General features: G+C 61.4%; 1 protein-coding gene across 2 annotated transcripts in view; it reads right to left on the bottom strand.

Annotated features, from left to right (window-relative positions):
- AK8 (adenylate kinase 8) overlaps positions 1-19,082 on the bottom strand; it is a 79,461-nt gene that overhangs the window by 45,748 nt on the left and 14,631 nt on the right. For both annotated transcript variants that reach the window (XM_037492939.2, XM_054689223.1), the window contains 5 exons: positions 16,026-16,094; positions 3,559-3,640; positions 3,112-3,183; positions 2,491-2,691; positions 173-304 (listed from right to left, as the gene is read on the bottom strand). In XM_037492939.2, coding sequence (XP_037348836.1) covers positions 173-304; positions 2,491-2,691; positions 3,112-3,183; positions 3,559-3,640; positions 16,026-16,094 — 556 coding nt within the window. The remainder of the gene's footprint in view (positions 1-172; positions 305-2,490; positions 2,692-3,111; positions 3,184-3,558; positions 3,641-16,025; positions 16,095-19,082) is intronic.

Here is a 19,082-nt window from a genome sequence, read left to right as displayed (position 1 = left end):
GGTGGCCACTGGAAAGAGCCTGGCTCCTTGGGGGAAAGCCTCCTCCCTGCAAAGGCGCGCTAGCTGACAGCCCCCAGAGCAGAGAGCAGGAGGGCAGTGAGCTGACACACCTGCTCCACACACCCGGAAGGCTGGGGGGCGGCTGGGAGGCTCTGGACAGGGGGGCACTCACTGTTGACGAGGCCATACTTCTGAGCCAGGAGTGCGGCCTGCAGACTCTTGCCGCTGCCCCTGGGCCCGCACAGCAGCACCCGGGGGGTGAAAGGCGCGTTCGATCTGCGGTTGCTTTGAACGAAGGTCAGGGCTAGGAGAGAGGATGAAGGATAACAGCTCTAGGCCCTGTTAATTATTCCCATTTACGGCTACCTGGGAGCCCTGCCCACCAGCCAGTGGCCCCGGGGGTGAGGCTCAGCGAAGGAATTCCACTGCAGGCCTGGCCCTGGGGCTGGAGGGCCCTAAACGGCTCACAAGCCCCCTGGAGTCCCTCTACATCACAGCTGGAGCAGCTGCACTGGCCTCCTAGCGGCTGAGTGTATCACTGGGGGGCCGGGCCAGGACATTCCAAACTGAGTGCCCTAACCTGGAGCCCCAGGTGCAGGCCGGCCTCCTTTTGTGGATCACAGGCCTTGGTAAGTCTGAGGCCATGGGGAGGCCGGGCCCCAGGGCACTGCTGAAGGACTGGGGAATTGGTGGAGGATAATTTGCACTGCACTTGGTGACGCCAGTGCGTGAGTCTCCAGAGAGTACACAGGGCCGCAGCGCGACAGAGGGAAGCAGCCCACCAGCCTGGGCGGCGGGGGGGGGGGGGGGGGTGTTGGGGGTGGTGGTGGAATGAACCTCAGCGGGTGGCCTCCCCCGGCCCCCTGCACAGAGGAAGGAGGTGTGAGAGGAGGGGGGACAGCTCAGCTCCAGCGAGGGTGGGCGCTGCCTGCTCGTGTGGTCAGGGCTGGGGTCAGCGTTCCCCTCAAACAGGGCCTCCCTCCTCAGACTGGCTCCTAAGGGGACCCCTGACCGAGGGTGCGCCTGACCCTGGACGTCCAGGGTTGGAGGTTCCCGTGTGTCCCAGGGTGCTGACCACATCCCTGGGGAGGGCCAGGCAGAGAAGTGCTGGGTCGGGTCTCTGCACTCTGGACACCCGAGCTCTGGAGGGTCTTTACTGAAGCGTCCCTGGAGAGACCCTGAACCCCTCTGTGACCTGAAGGCGCGGGGAGTCCACCTCCTGGTTGGATGGGGAAACTGCCCGGGGCACCGTGCCTGTGGCTGCTCAGCTAAACACCCTGCAGGCATCACCCTGGCTGAGAGGCCCTGCCTGGGAGGGACGGGCTGCGGGAGTGGCTCCAGGCCCACGGCCCAGGGACCGCCGGGCACCAGCGAGGCCGGCGGGAAGGAGAGGAGCCAGCCCTGCTCCCCAGGGTCCTCTGCAGCCAGCGCCTCGGAGCACACCAGGACGGGGCGAGGCAGCCTGCTGACAAACGACGCTTAATTTACAGTAAATAACTAAGTTAATTAGAAGTAATGATCCCCCAGACAGTCTCCACATCTAATTACTCTTTTCAAAAATATGTGGTTGCTGGATTCACTGCAGAGAGATTAGAAAACAACACAGAGAACTCTGCGTTCCAGTTTTCCATTTCTCTCTCTGCATTATTAATTAATAATAATAATATTCAGACACTCACACTTTTATTTACAATTCCAGGCATGAATTCTTTATGAACAATCATATGAACTTTTAGATTTAATTAAGTCATTTGGAAGTGATTAATGTGCAGAGGCAGCGTCCAGGCGGCAGATAAATGCTGCTGTGTCTACCTCCAGGGCGTGGCCTGCGCTGCTGAAGACCCTTCCAGACACCCCTGGGTGTGACGAGCCACTCTGAGGCCTGAGGTTTCCTCCCACCGTGGTTTCTAGACCCCGCCGTTCGGTTGCTGACCCTTGGGAAGGGGAGGCGGTGGGGCTTGGGGGCAGCAGAGCAAAGCCACGCCGGCCAGTGCAGGGAGGACAGAACCCCTCCCCGCAAAACAGCTCTTCAGACGAGCAGAGGGAATGTAGCAGAGAGGGCGCTGTCGCCCCTGAGGGCCTCGCTATCTGGTGGGGTGTCCCTTGCTTGCTTCCCCTGGGCTGGCCCGGCTACTAGCGTGGCTTCTGGGAAGCTGCAGACGCCGAGGTCATGGCTGCTCTGGGGCTGGGGCCCCTGCGTTGTCTCGCGGCTTTGCTGCTGGGCTGGTGGGCTCGTTTATAAATTTTCTCTCTCTTCTCCCTCTCTCCAGGACAAGACGTCCTGCTCCCGTGTCCCCCCACCGCAGCGTCCCTCACGGCGCCTGTCCCCACTCCAGCCACTGTCACGTCTGCTGACCACGCCGCCCAGGGGCAGCAGGGAGCGGGTGCTGGGGGGCCCCGCGCCTAGCCGAGGGGGGCCCCGGGCTGACCTGACTCCCGGGTGGCGCTGGGTGGGGAGGCAGAGGCGGGCCGGCCGCCCGCAGAGCTTACCCTGGTAGAAGACGTCCACGCACGGCTGGTCGGCGCTGATGACCTTCAGGATCCTGGGGTAGGAGGGGATGACCCTGACGATGTTCCTGTGGTATTCCAGCAGCCGCTGCGCCGTCTCCAGCTCCGAGATGCCCTCGGGAATCTGCAGTCGGCTCTGGATTTCAAAGTCGGGGGGCCAGTCAAAAGTGGTGTGGTAAATCTCTGCGATGAGAGGGTACGTGGTTGGTGACTGGCGAGGCCTCCGGGATCCCGCAGCGTGTGGCCCGGGTAGCGCCGGGGCAGCCGCCCACCCCAGCCGTCTGGCCTCGGGCTCCCGCCTGCTCCTCCTCAGAGGAGCAACCACAAAACGGCGGCTGCGCCCAGCCCAGGCAAGGACGCCTCCCGCCGGGCGCTGGGGTGGGCGGCGGCCCCTCCTCACAGCATCCAGCACAAGGCGGGGCTGGTATTACCCCCCGGGCACCGGGCAGAAAACAGGTCTCAGAGAGGCACCGTCCCGGGCCCCCACTGGACAGGCCAGGGCAGGGCCCCCACCCGCCCTGTCGGCCGTGGGGCCCGGGGAGCTCTCTGAGAGGCCCGAGGGCCCTTGGCTGTGATCTCTGGGGGCGGGGGAGGTGGCTGTACCTCCAGTTTTAGGGTCGATTCTCTTGCCCAAGTTTCTCTCGATCAGGACTGTGTCCGGAGCACTCAGCACAACTGGCGGAGGAGAGAGCAGCAAGGCCGGCGCTCAGAGCCCGCGGCCCTCACCCCTGCGGTGGACCCACGTGGACGCCGTCCCGCCCACAGGAAAGGCCTCTCCACAAGAGACCCGGACTCCTCGGCACCACCCAGGGCGGGAGCGGCCGGGGACACTCTCCTCGCGGGCACCGCGGGGGACGCCTTTGCCACATTTTGGATTCTTTCCTCCGGGGGGGTGTGGGGTGCGGGATCCCCGGAACACAGCCGCCGAGGCCCACACAGAGCCCACGTCTCTTAAGGACAAGCCCGAGAGCTCCCAGCCTGTGAGAGCTGCAGTGGCCGCCCTGGGCCCGCTCGGCCTGGCCCTCGGAGGGGGGCGCGCCGGCTACTCACTGACGTGCCTGGGGCTGATCCCGCAGGTCTGGATCATCAGCGTCTGGTCCCGCGTCTCGGGGATGCCGTCCAGAATCCAGCCCTGGGCAGAGGGGTTGGGGAGGAGCGTCGAGCTTTACTTGTGGGTTTGGGAATGATTAGAAGAGGAACGTAACGGCTTTCTAGAAAGACGAGACCGTGTCGGAGAAAGGGAAATAAAGGTCTCCGGCGGCTGCGCCCCTGCTTCACCCCGGTCCATCCGCGGGGACATGACGCTGTCCTGGCCGCTCGTGCCTGACCCCCCTGCACACGCCCCAGCTCCCACAGCTCTCCGACGAGGCCCCTTCACTGTCACCATCTTCAGGGGGTGCCGCGCCCCACAGGGAGGGGGCCCCCAGCCAGCTGCTACCACTGTGTAAACAACCACGTGTCTGTGCACACTGCTCTTGGCATAACTGGGATTATTTCCTGGAGTTTCTCAGACGCGGATTCCTGGGACAAGGAGCCACAGGGACAAGCTAAGCCTCACTTTTCTTGGTACAAGTCCCGAAGGCAGGCGAGGACCTAAGCTCCTGCTCTGCGGAGACCCCTTCCTGGTCCCCCTCGGGGGCTGGTTTACTGACTTTTCTTCACGGTTAGATGATGCACATCCGGAACTCACAGAATGTTCCAAGACACTGTTACTTCGATTTAAAAATGGAAAAAAAAAAAAGACTTTCATGAATTCTTGAAACCCGACTGTGAAAATAACACACCGCCGTCACGGGCCGGGAAGCACCATTTAACACTGCAACTCCACAGCCAGGGAAAGCAGGTGGGGGGAGCTCTGGAAGGTGAGACAAGCCACACATGGCCGCGGCCTCCACCTGCAGCAACGGGGACGCCATGCGCAGAGGCCAAGGCTTCCGACGCTGGCTCCCAGGAGGGGACACCCTTGCGGTAGACACCCCCGCGGTAGACACCCCCAGGCATGATGAGAACTCGGTGGCTTCAAGGTCAGAGGACGGACGGACGGAGGGGTGAGCCGAATTCAAGGTCCCGATCACTGTTGCTTTGCAGGATCGTGGTGGGGTCGAGGTCAGAACTGCCTTCCTTAACACGAGCAAACAAAAACGAGCCCGCACACCCTCAGTATTAAAGTATTTAGGTTCCAGTCGCCTCAACTTACCGCTTAAAAAAAGGTAAACAAATGTACAGAGGAAAGAGTGCTGGGGAACAACCAGGCATGCTCTCATTAATTTCTTAAATTATACAGGAAAACCCACTGCCACAGAGCCTCCGGTTTCTAGAACTAATGAAGCAAAAGTGCAAAAAAAAAATTGGTAACAGCCTTTCGCTCCCCCAAGTCCCTGTTCCAGCCAGCCAAGCGCCGCTGCAGCACTTAAAAGAGCCATCGTGCCCGGGCCACAGGAAGCGGGGGGCGGGCGGGGGCTCCCTCCAGCTCTGCCAGCCTAACCGGCATCTCCTGAGCTTCATCTAATTCGGACCCCTTATTTTTTCTTTATTTGAAGGGGATGGTTGGGGAGCCCACAATTGCTCCTTCTAGAGGGAGGGTCGGTGACTCTGCTCGGTCCCCTTTTCAAGCTGAAGGGAGGCTGGCGCTCCGGCTGGCTCGGCACCGAGAAGGCCCCTGCTTTTAATATTGCATTACCGAGCATCATTATCATCTCGCCCATAAATTTGCAGCTGCTATCAGTATGTGGTCCAGAGCTTTTAGAACTATTCAAGGGAACAGCTCCCACCGACTTCTCGCTGGAGAAAGCAGAACTTCCAATTACACAGGAAAAGTGCAGCAAAATGAGGAACATCTCCCTAATTAGCCTGGCCTCACTGGTGCAGAAGTGAAATTTAGAAAAAGAAGAGGGAAGGGTCTGAGTGGATTCCAGGCCCCCGGCTCCCCAGCTCTCCAGTGGCGCCTTGCTTCCCTTCCCCTGCGGCCCACAAGGCGAGGCCGGCACAGTGACCACCGGCTCCCGCAGGGCTCTGCCAGGGCGCGGCGGTCCTGAGCGGCCGGCTGGCGCTTGGGAAAGACTGTCTTTTACAGCCATTCTGTGCCAGCCCCCAGCTGCGGAAGGGACTGCACCTTGCAGGGGCGGCAGCAATTTGGGCTGAGAACCAGTTCATGGTCACAAACTCTGGCAGAGCAGGAAGTCGTAACTGGGTGAACAGCACCCGTTGCTGCCGAGAGGGGCCGCCGGGCCTTGGGGACGCGCCCTGCATCCTCGGGCCTGCCGCCCCGGCGTGGCTGGTGCAGAGGCGGCAGTCCGCCCTAATTAGAATACATATCCATCGAGCTGCCACTTCCGAGCGCGTCTGCTGCGCTCGGCTGCGGCTTTGTTTGAGCAGGTTAATTGATATTCTGGTGCCTCCGCGCGCCGTACCCCCGCGGCTGGGTTCTGTTTTATCACACATCAAAAAGGCCGTATGCTCAGGGCACCCCGAGCACCAGCGCAGTGCTGGAGGTCTGCACAGCTGCGAGGGGTATGGTATCACAGGAGGGACAAGCGCCGAGCAGATGTCACAGATGAAAAAAAGGAGAGAAGCAGCCAACCCGCCTGGGAGCCCGCGCGCGGCCCGCAGGGCGCGGCCAGAGCCCGGCCGCTCAGCCGCCCTCCTGACTGCTATTAAAGCGGGATTAGCGCCTTCACACGTCGGAATCGCGCCCTCTGGGCCCTCTGCCTTTGTGATGCGTTGCCCCGTCTCCTCCCCTCTCCTCCAACGATCACAGCGGGGCTGGCTGGGATCCCCCAGGACGCCCCCAACCAGCTCCAAGTGCAGATGCGGGAGGCTGCGCTGGAGGCCCTGCCTCGCCGGTCAGGAGGCAGCTGCAGCTCAAGGCCCGGCCCCCGCGTGAGGAAACCACTCATGCCTGAGCCAGGGGAGCAGCACTGGGTGTGCCACAGGCCCCCGGCCAAGCCTTCTTTTCCTAAAATAATATAATGTGGTTTCCCAATATGTGAAAGAGAATAAAAGGAGCCAGAAAGGAAACGCGTCCTAAGAGACAGCGCTCGTGAGACGAGTGTTCTGACGGGGGTTGGAGAGAGTTTGGGGACATGTCAAAAAGTTGGCGCTGCTCCATGACCAGACACTGAGAGCCTGCCCTCAAAGCTGGTGACGCCCCCATAGCAGACCCCCCCAGGCTGCTCACGCCCCCACACCAGCCCCCTCAAAGCTGGGGATACTCCCACACCGGACCCCCAAAGCTGGCGATGCCCCCACACCAGACCCCCCAAGATAGTGTCGCCCCCGCCCTGGAGTCCTCCAAGCTAGCAAGCAAGGATCTGTATTTCTGCTTAATCTCGAACATAAGCAGCACCGCTGGCTCCGGACACGGGGACACGCACTGGTGGGGGCAGCACCGCTGACTCCATGCATGGACGGGGACATGCACGGGTGGGGCAGGGTGGGCTCCCACCAGGACCTGACCCCACAGTGCCCGCTGCTCCTGGGTGCCCGCCACACACAGGCACAGAGGGGACATCTCTGAGTCCCGCCCCGGCTGGCCAGCGACACATAGGGCCGCCTGTCTCCTGGGCCTGCAGAAGGGCTGGCATTTAGCAAAGCACAGGCGGAAGAATTCAGAGGCCTTTTTATTGGTTCGCAAATGGCTAAAAAAGAATATTCTAAAGTCAAATCCGCACCCAATGTCTCCCCTGAAGCCGCTCCTCGGAGGAAGGAGAGTTTGAAGACACACTGCCCTCCCCAGATGGGAGGCACCGTGATGTAGAGACAACTGACTTCTGGTCCACATCTGGTTCCGGTTCCGATGTGGGGCCGGAGGTCCTGGTTGACAGAGATATAGAAAATCTACCCAGATCACGGGTGCAGGGCCTGCGGAAGCCTCGAGCCTGGGGTGCAGACCCAGCTCCTCAGAAGCCTGAGCCCTTTATGGGGTGACAGCAGCTCAGGGGTCGGCAGCCCAGGTGTGACTTCCAACGACCACGTTCTTGTTCTTCGGGTCTGGGGACCCTGGGGGCGCTATTCCCCTCTGCCGGGAGGTCACGCCAGGACTGGGGCGAGCACACAGCCACACACCGGGGAGCAGACACATGATGCAAACACATGATGTGCAAACACTGTGGCTGCGGGTCTTTCCCGGCAGCCACAACTCTGAGAAAGTGAAGTGCGGGGCTCCCCGGCTGCTTCCAGGAGGCTCTTCTCCAGGACGCAGAGCTTCGTGTGAAGCGCACACCGAGAAGGCGTCGAGGGCATCGGGCATCCCCTACCGCCTGCAAGGTGTCTTCCGAGCAGGGACCATAAGCGCCCAAGCACAGCCGAGAGCGCAGGGCCTAGGAATCTGCGCAGGATCTCTGGAGGCCTCCAGGACCATCGCCCGCCCCCAGGGGTCTTTGGACAGAAAACATCACGGGTGGTGGTGCGCTCGTTGCCTCGTTTGGGTATGGTGTTGGCGTGCGTGGCTCAGCCACCTCAGCTTCCACGCCCAGGTCCTCTTGGCAGGCGATGCTGGATCAGATGGGGAGCCTGGCCTCACTTAGCAGCCGGGAAACCATGTCCCGAGCTGAGGGATGGCATGGCCAGGCCTGCGTGTGAGGGCTCAGGATGAAGAGCCACTGCATAGACCACGGGCGCCACGTGTGGCTCAGCCTCCGGCATCATGTGTTTGCACACGTAACACTAACTGCCCAAACCCACTCTAGGCCTGCAGGCGGGGCTTGGAGCCCTGGCCTCTTCCTCTGCCCTTCCCTGGGGGTGTCCCCAGCTCCGGCCTCTGGACCCGGCCCCACTGCCCAGGGTGCCCTGACTGCGGTCTCCAGTCCAAACCCCTTCCTGCTTCACAGCTCCTGGAGGGATGTTTCTGCCCACATATGCTCAAGGCGCGCAAACATCTAACCTGTCTCGCGTCCGGGCACCCATTTTGCAGTCCCCACTGCAGCCACAGGGGCCAGGGATGCACCCGGTGCATCCGACACCCTCAGGGTGCCTGGGCTGAGGCTGCTTGGCACACAGACGGGGGCCAACCACCGCCTACCCCGCCAGTGCAGAAACGCCCACACAAGAGGGAGCTGCCAGGGTGTCACTGGGCTGCCAAGGGGCCGCGCAGTCCCCAGCCCGACCTGGCCTGACGCCTGTCATAAGTTTTCTGAGCGGAGTTCACAGCTCCCCGCCGATGCCCTGCAATCCTAACAGCCCCAGTATTAGAGGAACACACAGCCCCGGGCCTCGGCAGAGCTGTTGATCAGTAAAACCACACTCCTCAGAGGACGCGGTGACATCTATAAACCCACGAGTGTCAAAACAACGGCAGGAGAAGCCCGTGTTCCTCCTGTCAGGGATGAAAGCCGGGTGATTAACGCCGCCCAATGACGCCATGAGGAGAAATAAAACAGCTGGAGATTCTGCAGACCAGAGCGGGCTCCGCGCCCTGGAGCGTTTCCGCTATAAAATACCAGCTCACATTACGGGCAGGGAAGCGTAAATCCGCGGCCAAAGAGAGCGGGAGAGATGCCAGGAGCCCGCCAGGTAAATTTTAAACTTTGGTCCCAGAGTCAAGCGCCCACTGCTTCCTCCTCCTCCTGGTGAAAGGACACATCTCCAGGGGGCCCAGCGGGATGGAGGCAGCACCCAGGCTGGCTGCGGCCTGGCCCTGCACCCACAGGCCGCCCACTGGGTGTCCCCGCGGGGCTGCGAGGTCTCGCCTTGTGTGCTGAGCCCACTCCCCAGCTCCAGGAGGGGGAGCGTGTGCAGCAGGCCTTCCAATTTTGAAGGAATTCCTGAAGGTCTGTTTTTCTTTTGGGGTCACGCTGACCTGTTCTTGGGAACAGCCATTGGTTTCCTACACTGCAGCCTCCTTTTCTGGAAAACAGGAGCTTGCAGTACTCACCACCCCCCTGGAGCCCCAAAACAGGCACTTGCCTCTTTCCTTTGCTCTGGTTGTCACCCCAGGGCCTAGGACAGCACAAGGGCCCCCAGAATTAGCTGGTGAAAAATCTCAGGGGGCAGACAGGCCTGCGAACTGGTGGCGGAGCTGCCCCGTGGGCCTCGGCAGCCTGAGCTGTGCCCCTACATCCTCACGGCCCGGCCCGCTCTCCCGCCGCATGTGGGCTCAGGGGATCCCTCTTGACTCTCCCCGATCTTTACAGTAACGAGACGGCAGCTTCGTGAGCTCTGGGCCCAGGGCCTTTTTTTCTGAACTCACCGAAGTAGAGGCCTGTTGGCATCACTGGCCACGCCTTCTGCTCTCCCTCCTTTGCCTCTGGTGGAGGCACCAGGAGACCTGGTGACCAGCTGCTGGGGCACAGCAGTGCTGAGAGCTCAGTAAGCCAGGCGCCGGTGGGCTTCCACTGGGGCACCGCGGAGGGCGCCCGTCGCCAGGGCTGCGGCGGCAGGAAGAAGATGCCGCTACATGGAACAGAGCTGACCAGGGCGCGGGCACAGGCCACCAGGCGAGCATCGGGCAAGTGGGGTCCGGCCCAGCCCCAGAGGCTCCGCTCAGCACCCAGCCCCTCCGAGGGGCCGGCAGAGGTGCCTGAACTGGAGTGACTGCCCGGGGGAGCTCGCAGAATGGAAGAAAGAAAAACGGCGCGAGTGGCTGGACCCGGGGCCGGCTCCCAGGGGGCTGAAGTCTCACTGATTTTTCCCTCGGGCTGACGTCGGAGAGAAGGCGCCTCCCGCCACGCACCCTGTGGGGCTCGGGACTCGCCCGGCCGTCCCGAGGGCCTGGACGTGGGGAGACACCGGGTGTGCTTGTTTTCTCCCGATCTTCCTCCTGGGCAAAGCGGCCTCCCGGGGCGGGACCTGGGGCACCTGGCTCACAAGTCTCGTTTCCTCAGGGAGGACCCGAGGGCCGCGGCCTTTGACCCTGCACTGTGTGGGCACTGCCCAAGAGCCACACCCAGGCCGGAGCGGCCCTACCTTCCTCCTGGGCCTCTGTCCATGCCCGGGGCGCGGGGAAGGGCGTAGGGGGTGGACACCCCATCTGCAGAGCCCATCCATCCCGTTCCTGACGCGGGAGGCCTCCGCCTTCCCAGGGTGGTCAAACGCCATGGTCTGTGGCTGGATGTGCCGTCGCCATGGGGTACAAGCCTCTCCCTGCCCCACAGCACTGGAGGAGGAGCCACGCGCGGCCGCACCTCTGCTCTTAGCCAGATATCCTCCTGCCCAGGGCCTGCCAGCTCAGGCTGGTTCTGGAGACACAAAAAGGCCTTTGGCAGGGGCTTTGCCCACGGTGGGGCGCGGGGCCTGCCCAGTCATCCGGCAGTAGGCACCAAGAACCCCGCGGGGCGGCGGCACAAGGCCCCGCTCTCCTGGGCCACGGGGCCTCTGACCTCAGCTAAGCCCCTTTCTCGTCTGGGCCTTGGGTCGCCCTTTCATACAACGTTTTGGGCGAGATGATTTCTAAAGAGAACATTTAAAAAATATATTGATTAGACAAATTGGAATTCATCCACCAAGCACAGGGACTGGGGTCTGCTTTCATGTGAGATTTTAAAATCAACCCCTGGGGGAGGGTCCCTTAACAGCCAAGGACCAGCGTGACAAGGGCGGACTCAGGGGGCCTGGCACAGGGCGGTGAGGGAAGCCGGAAGGAACCGGCTGCCGAAGCCCTGAGCCCAGCGCTGCGGTGGCCGCCGCCCTCCCTGGTCAGGCTGCGGTGGCCGGGGCCAAACGACCCTCGAAAGCTCCAGGAGGGAAGCAGCTTTAAGGTGTGACGGGGAAAGTCCCTGAACGGATCCCCACAATTCACGCGAAGCCAAGCCTGGGTCACAACCGAGACCTTCCGCAGGACACTGGGACCTGACCACGCAGCCCTCTGGGACTGCAGACCCCTTCCCTCCGTGGCAACAGAGCGGAGAAGACCTCAGGCCGCAGGATGGAGGGATGGGGGGTCCGCCGAGTCCTTCGCTCACTCCCGGACACCTCCCGGGCTGGGCGTCTGTGCCCGGGGAACGTGAGATGCTGGGGACCCGCCCTCACGGAGCCTGCACACCCCATCACAGCTGTGGATGTGCCGGGGATGCCAAGCCTCCTCCGGGCTGGGCTGGGGGTCAGGGCAATGACTCAGCCCTGAGCTGGAGGCGTGAGGAGATGCTGTCCAGCCCGGGGGGCGGCGGCAGGGGCGCAGCCGCCAGTGAGAAGGGCCAGAGCGCACCAGCTCTCCAGCGCTGTGCCGCGCACTCCCCTGCCGCGAAAATAACACGTGTTGGCCGTCTCCTGGGGTCCCCAGCCAGGCTGCTGCCTGCTGGGCCGCGTTCCCATCTGCAGGTTCAACTGAGGAAGAGTCACTTCCCAGCTCCCTCCAGCTGCTGCATGAATTCCCTCCTGGCACCGGCTCCCTGCTGGCCGCAGCGGCCCTCAGGGCCCAGAGGCTCACGGTGCTCCTCCAGCCTCCTCCAGCGGGTTCTAGGCCAATGCAAGGCCACAGGGCGGGGGGGGGGGGGGGGGGGGGGTGGGGGGGTGGGGGGAGGCAGGAAGGGGTAGCGGGGTGGGGGCGGGGCATGGCTGCTGACTGCAAGGGCCTTGCTCTGGTGCCCACCGATCCATCCCCCAGATTGGGAAGGCCACTGGCTGGTTCTGACGGAGGGACATCTGCTGAGGCTCACGCGCCGGGTGGGGACACGCGCCCTGAACCACTCTTTCGGCCTGACAACCGCAGGGGTCCTGGCTTGATGGCGTTGAGTGGGGTGTGAAAGGCCATGAGGGAGGCGGGCAGTCAGGGGGAGGCTGCAGGGGGCAGCGGCCCAGCAGGGAGCGGCATGGGGGACGCGATACATTTGTTTCTAAAGACAAACTGCCTCCATGGAATCTTCAGAAGGAGGTTCTCCCATCAGGCACCGCCAGGCTGGGGACCATTGGCTGGAGGATGGGCGTGAGGAGGGCTTTTGAAGTTGACCCATCTGAAGAAATGCCGCCAAGAAATAAATGCATCCATCTTCTCACACGATGCCTCTTGGGGGCAGGTGGGGAGCAACAGGGAGCAAGGACTAGGAAGAAGCCCAGCTAGCTGGGGGAGATGCACTGGGACAGGGTGGATGGCTTTGGTATAGCGCCTCCCCCCAGATGCCCCAAGCTTGTCACCTTATTTCTTAGGCACCCCCTTAGCCCAAGAGCTGAGGTCTGCATGAGTGGGCCCCGGGACCCCAAGAACTTGTCTGTCCCCCACAGAGGCCCGGAGGCCCCCAGCAGGCAGAGCCCACCTGCTCTCACACTGAGTGCTAATTTCTCTTCCCCCAGCACCTTTGCTGGTCACTTCAAAGGAATTCTTCAAAGAGACTGCATTAGACCAAAAAAAAAAAAGAGAGAGAGAAAGGAGAGAAAACCCCCCAACATTAACTACAGAATCCTGATGGGCTGCGCTTGCATTATTTTTCCCTGAACACGCTCCCTGCATCCTTCCTGTGCTCTGAATCACCAACTCCAGTCCCTGTGCAGCTAAATAATCATAATTACCATATAAATGAATATGCATATGTGTCATTTTTCTCCCTTAAAAGCAAGAAAGCCTGTTTATTCGGGATGAGAGTTTGTTTTGTTCCTGAACAACCAAAGCACATAATTAAGGCACCTCTCCTCTTCCTGCCGAAATCCTGTCTCCGCGGGAAGAGATGAAAAGGTGCCCGGTTGCCCCTTGAAACTCAGAAGAGATTTTAAAACAAATTAAAGGAGAGATGTCTTTGCTCTGCGGGCAGCAGTGGCTTGGCCACCATCAGAGTGGAAGGTGAGGCTGGAGGGGCTTTGATGCTCATGCGGAGCCCCTCGCTTCACAGGTGGGAAAGTGGAGGCCCCAGGAAGTGAAGCCCGCGGGGGAGGGGGCACACGTGTGCCTCGCGGGATCAGAAGGCAGTGGGCCAAGCGGGACTCCGTGTCCGCATCTCAGTTCTGGGACTGTCCGTGACCCCTGAGCAAAATACACAACCTCTGCAAGCCTCTGATTCTGCACCCCTCAGACGGGGGTCGCGGCCTCCTCCGCTGGGCTCCGTTAAGATGAGATGAGCTCACGGGTGAGCTCACAGGTGGGCACTCGGCCCCAAATGCCCAGCCCGCCGTCACCATCACCAGTGACAGCCACAGCCCCACGCCCTGGGGCCCCTCGCCAGCGCTGCTCCCTGGGAGGGGGGCTGAAGCTCGCCTCGGGTCCCAGGGGTGTGGTGCCTCAGAGCGCTGTACCCACAGCCCCACTCCAGGAGCTTAGGGCACAGGGTGTGCCAGGCCGAGTTGGCCCCAAGGTGCTGGGGGCCTCCGCCGAGGCGGCCAGACCTCGCGCTGGCACTGGGCCGGGTGGGACGAGCCGCAGGGGAGCGGCCGGCTCACCTCCACAGGGCGCAGAGGAGGCGGCTGCGCCGAGGTGTCCACCCTGGTGCTCCGCAACGCAAGAGTTTAATTCAACTTGGCAAACTCTCCATCAATTATGGATTAAGGCGGAGAGCGTTTTGTAGAGAAAGTGCTGGCAGTTTCCAGTCGCTTCCATGCTCTCCCCTCCCTTCATTCCAGGGCAAATGGTTCCGTCAGCATCTCCCAGATGAAAGAGGGGGAAACTCTTCAGAAGGTGACGGCTGGTTGGGGAAGCATACGGGTGTGGGGGTTCCCGCTGCCGAGCCGAGCCCCCTACCCCCACCTCCAGAGGCTTCCCTGGGCCCCCTTTGCTCCTTCCCCATCCCCCTCACGCCCTGCCTCGCTTTGGCCACGAGAGGCTCCTTCCCCAAGCAGACGCTGCGCCGAGGCAAAGAACTGGAAGACAGTCGGACGCAAGTTATCAGATCTTATCAACAAAGAGAAAAAAGGGAGGGGGTACAGCTCCAGGGACTGTGGGACCATCACAGAGTCCAACACCCGTGCTGGGGGCTACTCAGGAGAGAATGAGAGGTGCAAAAAATCGTTCGAAGACATAATGGCTGAAAACGCCCCAAGTTTGGAGAAAAACAGAAGATTATAAATTTAAGGAGCCCAGCAAACCCCCAAAAGCGTAAACCCAGGAGATCACGCCCAGGCAGAGCACCATTAAACTGCTGAAAATGAAAAACAAGGTTCAGAGTAGCAGGTGAAACCGACGCTTTGCTTAGAAGCGGTTGAGTGACCGGATTTTCTGTCAGAAGCCAGAGGCCCGATGTTAGCGGGACGTTTGTGACGTGCTGAAACAAGAGGCTGTCCGGCTAGGATTCTGAGCCCAGAAACGATGTCCTTCAGGAAAGCAGGAAAACAAAGACGAGGGCGAGTAAGAGACTCCTTGCCAGCTGGCCCGGCCTGCAAGACGGGCTGCAAGAAGCTTTCCCGAGAGAAGGGCACCCGGACGCTGGGAATGCCAGGAGAGCGGCGGAAGCGGGCCACGGCCGGGTAAGGAGAACAGGCGTCTCCTCTGGGGTTCTCTGAAATATGCTTGACGGTTGGAAGCCAAAATTACGGCACTGCCTGATGGGCTGTGCCACATACACAGGCGTAAAACCCCAGACAAGCGCGGGGAGGGTGGGGCCGTCTGACGGCGAGGGGGCAAGACTGATTCTGAACAGAAGGAAAAGTTAAGTCTATATGTTGTAACTATTAGGCCGGCCAAAAAATTAAAACCCACACAAAGAGATGTAGAGACAGAGCAAAAACCACAAAGCTGAAGCTGTCCGGCACTCTGAAGCTGTCCGCGGCCACTGCAGCATGAGTTCGATCCCCCACCAGGGAGCTACCCACACGGCGCAGCAGACCTCTCCTGACTCGCCCGCTGCGCCCCTCAGCAGTGTACTTTGGTCAACCTGCCTGTTCTGTTCCCCGCTCTGTCTCTGGTGAATCCTCTCACCCCACCACCCCGCACATCCGGCCTACAAACCAGTTCTTGCATGCATAAATAAAACAAATCTAAAAAAAACCCCACAAAATAATTACAATGGAATACTCAAAAAAAGCCAAATTGTTGACAAATGGGACTTCACTAAAACTGGAGACATCTGCTCTGTGGAAGGTGGCTGGGCGTGAGCTGGACTCGGGGAAGACATTTGCAACCACCCAGCGATCCTGTTTCCTCATCTGAGACGCGGGATGGTGCAGCAAGAGGGCGCCTGAGGGCTGAGCAGAGCCGGTAAGGCCCCCGGAGGGCCCACCCGCCCGTGTGCAGGCCACAGTGGCTGTGCCTGTGACCCCTTCAGTCCTCCAGGCCCCCCCTCCTCTACCCCTCCGGGCGCCGGGGCTGACCTCCATGCACTGCTCCACCGACACGCTATCCTCTGGCTTCCCTGGGTCTGGCCAAAGAGGCACTGGCAGGAGATCCGTGGGTGCCCCTAAATTTTTCCCCCACACTCCGACCCCATCCAGGGTGTCCAGCTCCCTCCCTGCCCCCTGAGATTCTACTGCCATCACTCTCCCCGAGGAGCCCCGATGGACATGCCCGATTCTCCCTTATGCCTCCCCCAGGCAAGGTGACCTCAAGTCCACACACTGACCTTTAGCCACTGGCGGCTTGTCTGTTTCACCCTTCTCTGCAGACCCCTGGCCCCCTGCTCCCGGAGGGGCCCCCAACCCAGGTCCCGGGAGCCCCAGGAGGGTCTTACCCGCTGGACACAGTCCTCTTGTGCCAGGCGTCTCCGGATCATCCTGATCAGCAGCAGGTTGGGCACTTGCTGAAGGGGAGACGGTGCAGAGTGAGGCCCGCTGGCTCGAGCCCCAGAGGCCCCTCAGCTGCAGGCACGCGGTCTCAGCTGAGGCCTGGGGACCCGACTGTGCAGACGGGAAGTTCCCACAAGTCGCAGACTAATGCTCCTCGGCCTCAGTCCCACCCAGACACCCGCCTCCTTCCGCCAGTCCCACTGCCGCCACCCTTTCCCCTGAGCTTCACTCCCTGACAACCACCTCTCGACTGCCACCCCCGCAGGGTGAACCAGCCTCCATGTCCCTGCCAGTGGCTGTCCCTCACGCCCACCTGAGTGACTCCAGGATCCCTCTGAGCCTCAGGTCCAAGTGCCATTGCCTACAGGCAGCCCTCCCAGATGCTCCTCAGGCTGGGTTGAGGGCTCCCATCATCCTCGATAGCAAATTCTGTTCTTACCCTAACTGCACAGCATTGCAGTGGCCCATTCACCATCTGTACCCCATTTTGTACCCCTAGACAGTGTGTGCGGGGGGACTAGTCTTACAGGCTTGTCCACATGCCTTCCCGCTCCGCTCAGGGTCTCACTATAGCTTGAAATCGGCCATCATGGGAGGAGTGTTTGTACCACAGCAATCGGCAAGGCCTACAAATCAGGGCTCCCCCAACCAGCCAGTTGGTAAATACTGACCAGCACCCCTCTGCCCCAACACCAAAACGGGGGTCAAGGACATAGGAAGCCCTCACTGAGCCAATGAAACTTCATTCTCCTTAATTCACTCGGCAAGCAGTGACAGTGACAGCAGCTTCTGCTGAGTCTCCCGGGAGCCAGGCACAGCCCGAGCTCCGGCTCCACCACGGCCGCGGCTCTACAGCCTGTCCACCTTTGCCTGCTCCTTGCAGATGTTGGCGGGGCCTAGTGGCGAGGGCAGGCCCCTCCCCAGGGAGTGGCACAAGCAGAGCTGGGGTGGCAGGGGCACTGTGGGTTCAGATTCCCCTGGATTCTCAAGGCTGGGGCCTGACGCCTTCCCCTGAGCGTCCCCGGGGCTGGCAGGACGAGGGCCTGAGGGTGCAGTGCAGGATGTGGGACGTGGCGTTCAGCGGGACTGGCTTACAGGAGGCGGCTGAGGCCTGGGGGCGAGCGATCCTGATTCAGGAGGATGGGCTGGGTGGGGACAGAATGGCTCCTAGAGACCCCTGGTGGACCACCAGGGTGGCCTTCATAATCTGGGCCCTGGCTGCCCACCAAGCGCTCCGAGCCTCAGTTTCTGCACTTGTGAATGGAAAGGGGACACCGAGCTCCCCAGAGCCGTCCTGGAGATTAAATGAGATGCTGCACGTGACAAGTGGGCGCTTGCCTGGCCCCAGTGGGGGCTCAGTGCTGTGGCAATTGTGACCCTGAGTACCCCCAATAACCCCACACGTTCCTTCCTTAGAGGGGGCTCTGCCCAGGGAGTGCACGAAAGCCTGGTCTGTGTCACCTCCCTTTGCAGTGCACAATCAGGGGCCAAACTCCCCCAACTCCCGCTCACACAGCTGATAAAAGAACATGGGAAGAAGAAAGAAATCCCAAGCACTAGGCCCACTGCCTGGGGGCTGGGGTGGGGGAAGGAGGGTGCCCGGTACAGCATTTCTGTGGCAGAGCAGAGACTCTTCAACATCGGAATAACCATCAGGAGCAGAAACCCCTGCTTTCCCCTGGAGCCGAAGCCGAGAGGATATTAGAGCTGGAGCCCCAGCAGCCACTTTGCAGGCAAGAGGCACTAAAGCCAGCACAAAAGGAGAGAGGCCAGGCCTCTCAGCCCTAGCGGGGCTCTCCAGGGATGTGGAGGTGGAAGAGGAAGACAGAGTGCAGTGAGAGGAGGAGGGAGGGGCCACGTCTGTGGGGCACCTGACTTGTAATGTGTCCACTTGGAAGTTATGGGGCCACGATGGCTTCTACAAGGGGGACAGTCAAAGTCAAGAGCAAGCGTGGCAGGAGAGAAAGTGAGCGAATAAATGCTGCATGGAGGAAAGAGGCGAGAGGGGCTGGCAGCGTCCAGAGCCTGGTTTCACACCCCCCCAGCCACCCCTGCATCCTGTACCTGCCCCCCTGTCACCCCGCCAGCTTCAACCTGAACATGTGTCCCAGGAGGGCTCATTAAGGCACAGATGTCTGGCTCCACCCCAGGGTGGCAGGGCTGGGAATCTGCATTTCTAACATGTGAACGGATGCTGCTGTGCTGTGAGTCTGAGGCCTGCACCTGAGACCAGAGGCTAAGTGAACTCCGGCCCCCAAGAGCCCGCCCATGGGGGGAGCGGCCGGACAGCAGGTGCCAGATCCCACCAGCTGTCCCAGGAAGCTTCCCAGGCTGCCCGGCCCCTCTGTCCTTTCCTGTCTTCCCCCCACCGCGCAGATCGCTCTCCATCCTGAGCTGGGGTCACCAAGATTCTTCTCCTTCCCAACAACCCCTTCAGGAGGCAGCGACCAAACAGGTACCAGGAGAGGGGGGGTGCCGGCCCATCAAAGAACTCGGGTTGAAAGGCGACAGGCCCGGGTGGGGCACAGCACCCCCAGCAGCTGGCACGGCGGGGGACGGGCTGGCGGCTTTGAGTGTGGCCCCTCCCAGCGCCCATCGCGGCTCCCTGCCTGGCGCTGTCTCAGTGCCAGCTTTGATGTGTCATGTCAGCGGCGGGGTTTCCAAGGAGCCACTTCTAGAAGCCCTGCCAAACTGTCTTTGCAGGCATCAAGCCTCCTCCTTCCAGAGCTCAGTGATGCTCTCCCACCCCAACCCCCCAAAGCCTGGCTTTCGGGGGAGAATCAAGGACCAACTGAGGAGCCGGGTGACGTCCCTGCTGGTCACAGAGAAAGCCCAGCAGCAGGAGCGGTCCCTGGTGCCCCCTCTTGGTGGCCACGCCACACACCCAGCCTGCACTTGCCCACAGCCAGAACTGGCTGCCCTGCTCCCTCGGGCCAGCCCGGGGCCTGCATACCCCTCCCCAAAGGCTGCAGCCAAGCGCGCAGGTCCTCACCTCTGCCCTC

The sequence above is a fragment of the Talpa occidentalis genome, unplaced genomic scaffold (assembly GCF_014898055.3).
Source record: "Talpa occidentalis isolate TD23 unplaced genomic scaffold, MPIMG_talOcc4v2.1 talOcc4.7, whole genome shotgun sequence".
Classification (NCBI taxonomy): Eukaryota; Metazoa; Chordata; class Mammalia; order Eulipotyphla; family Talpidae; genus Talpa; species Talpa occidentalis.
Note: the sequence above shows the minus strand (reverse complement) of the source record. Positions and strands in the feature narration are given on the sequence as shown.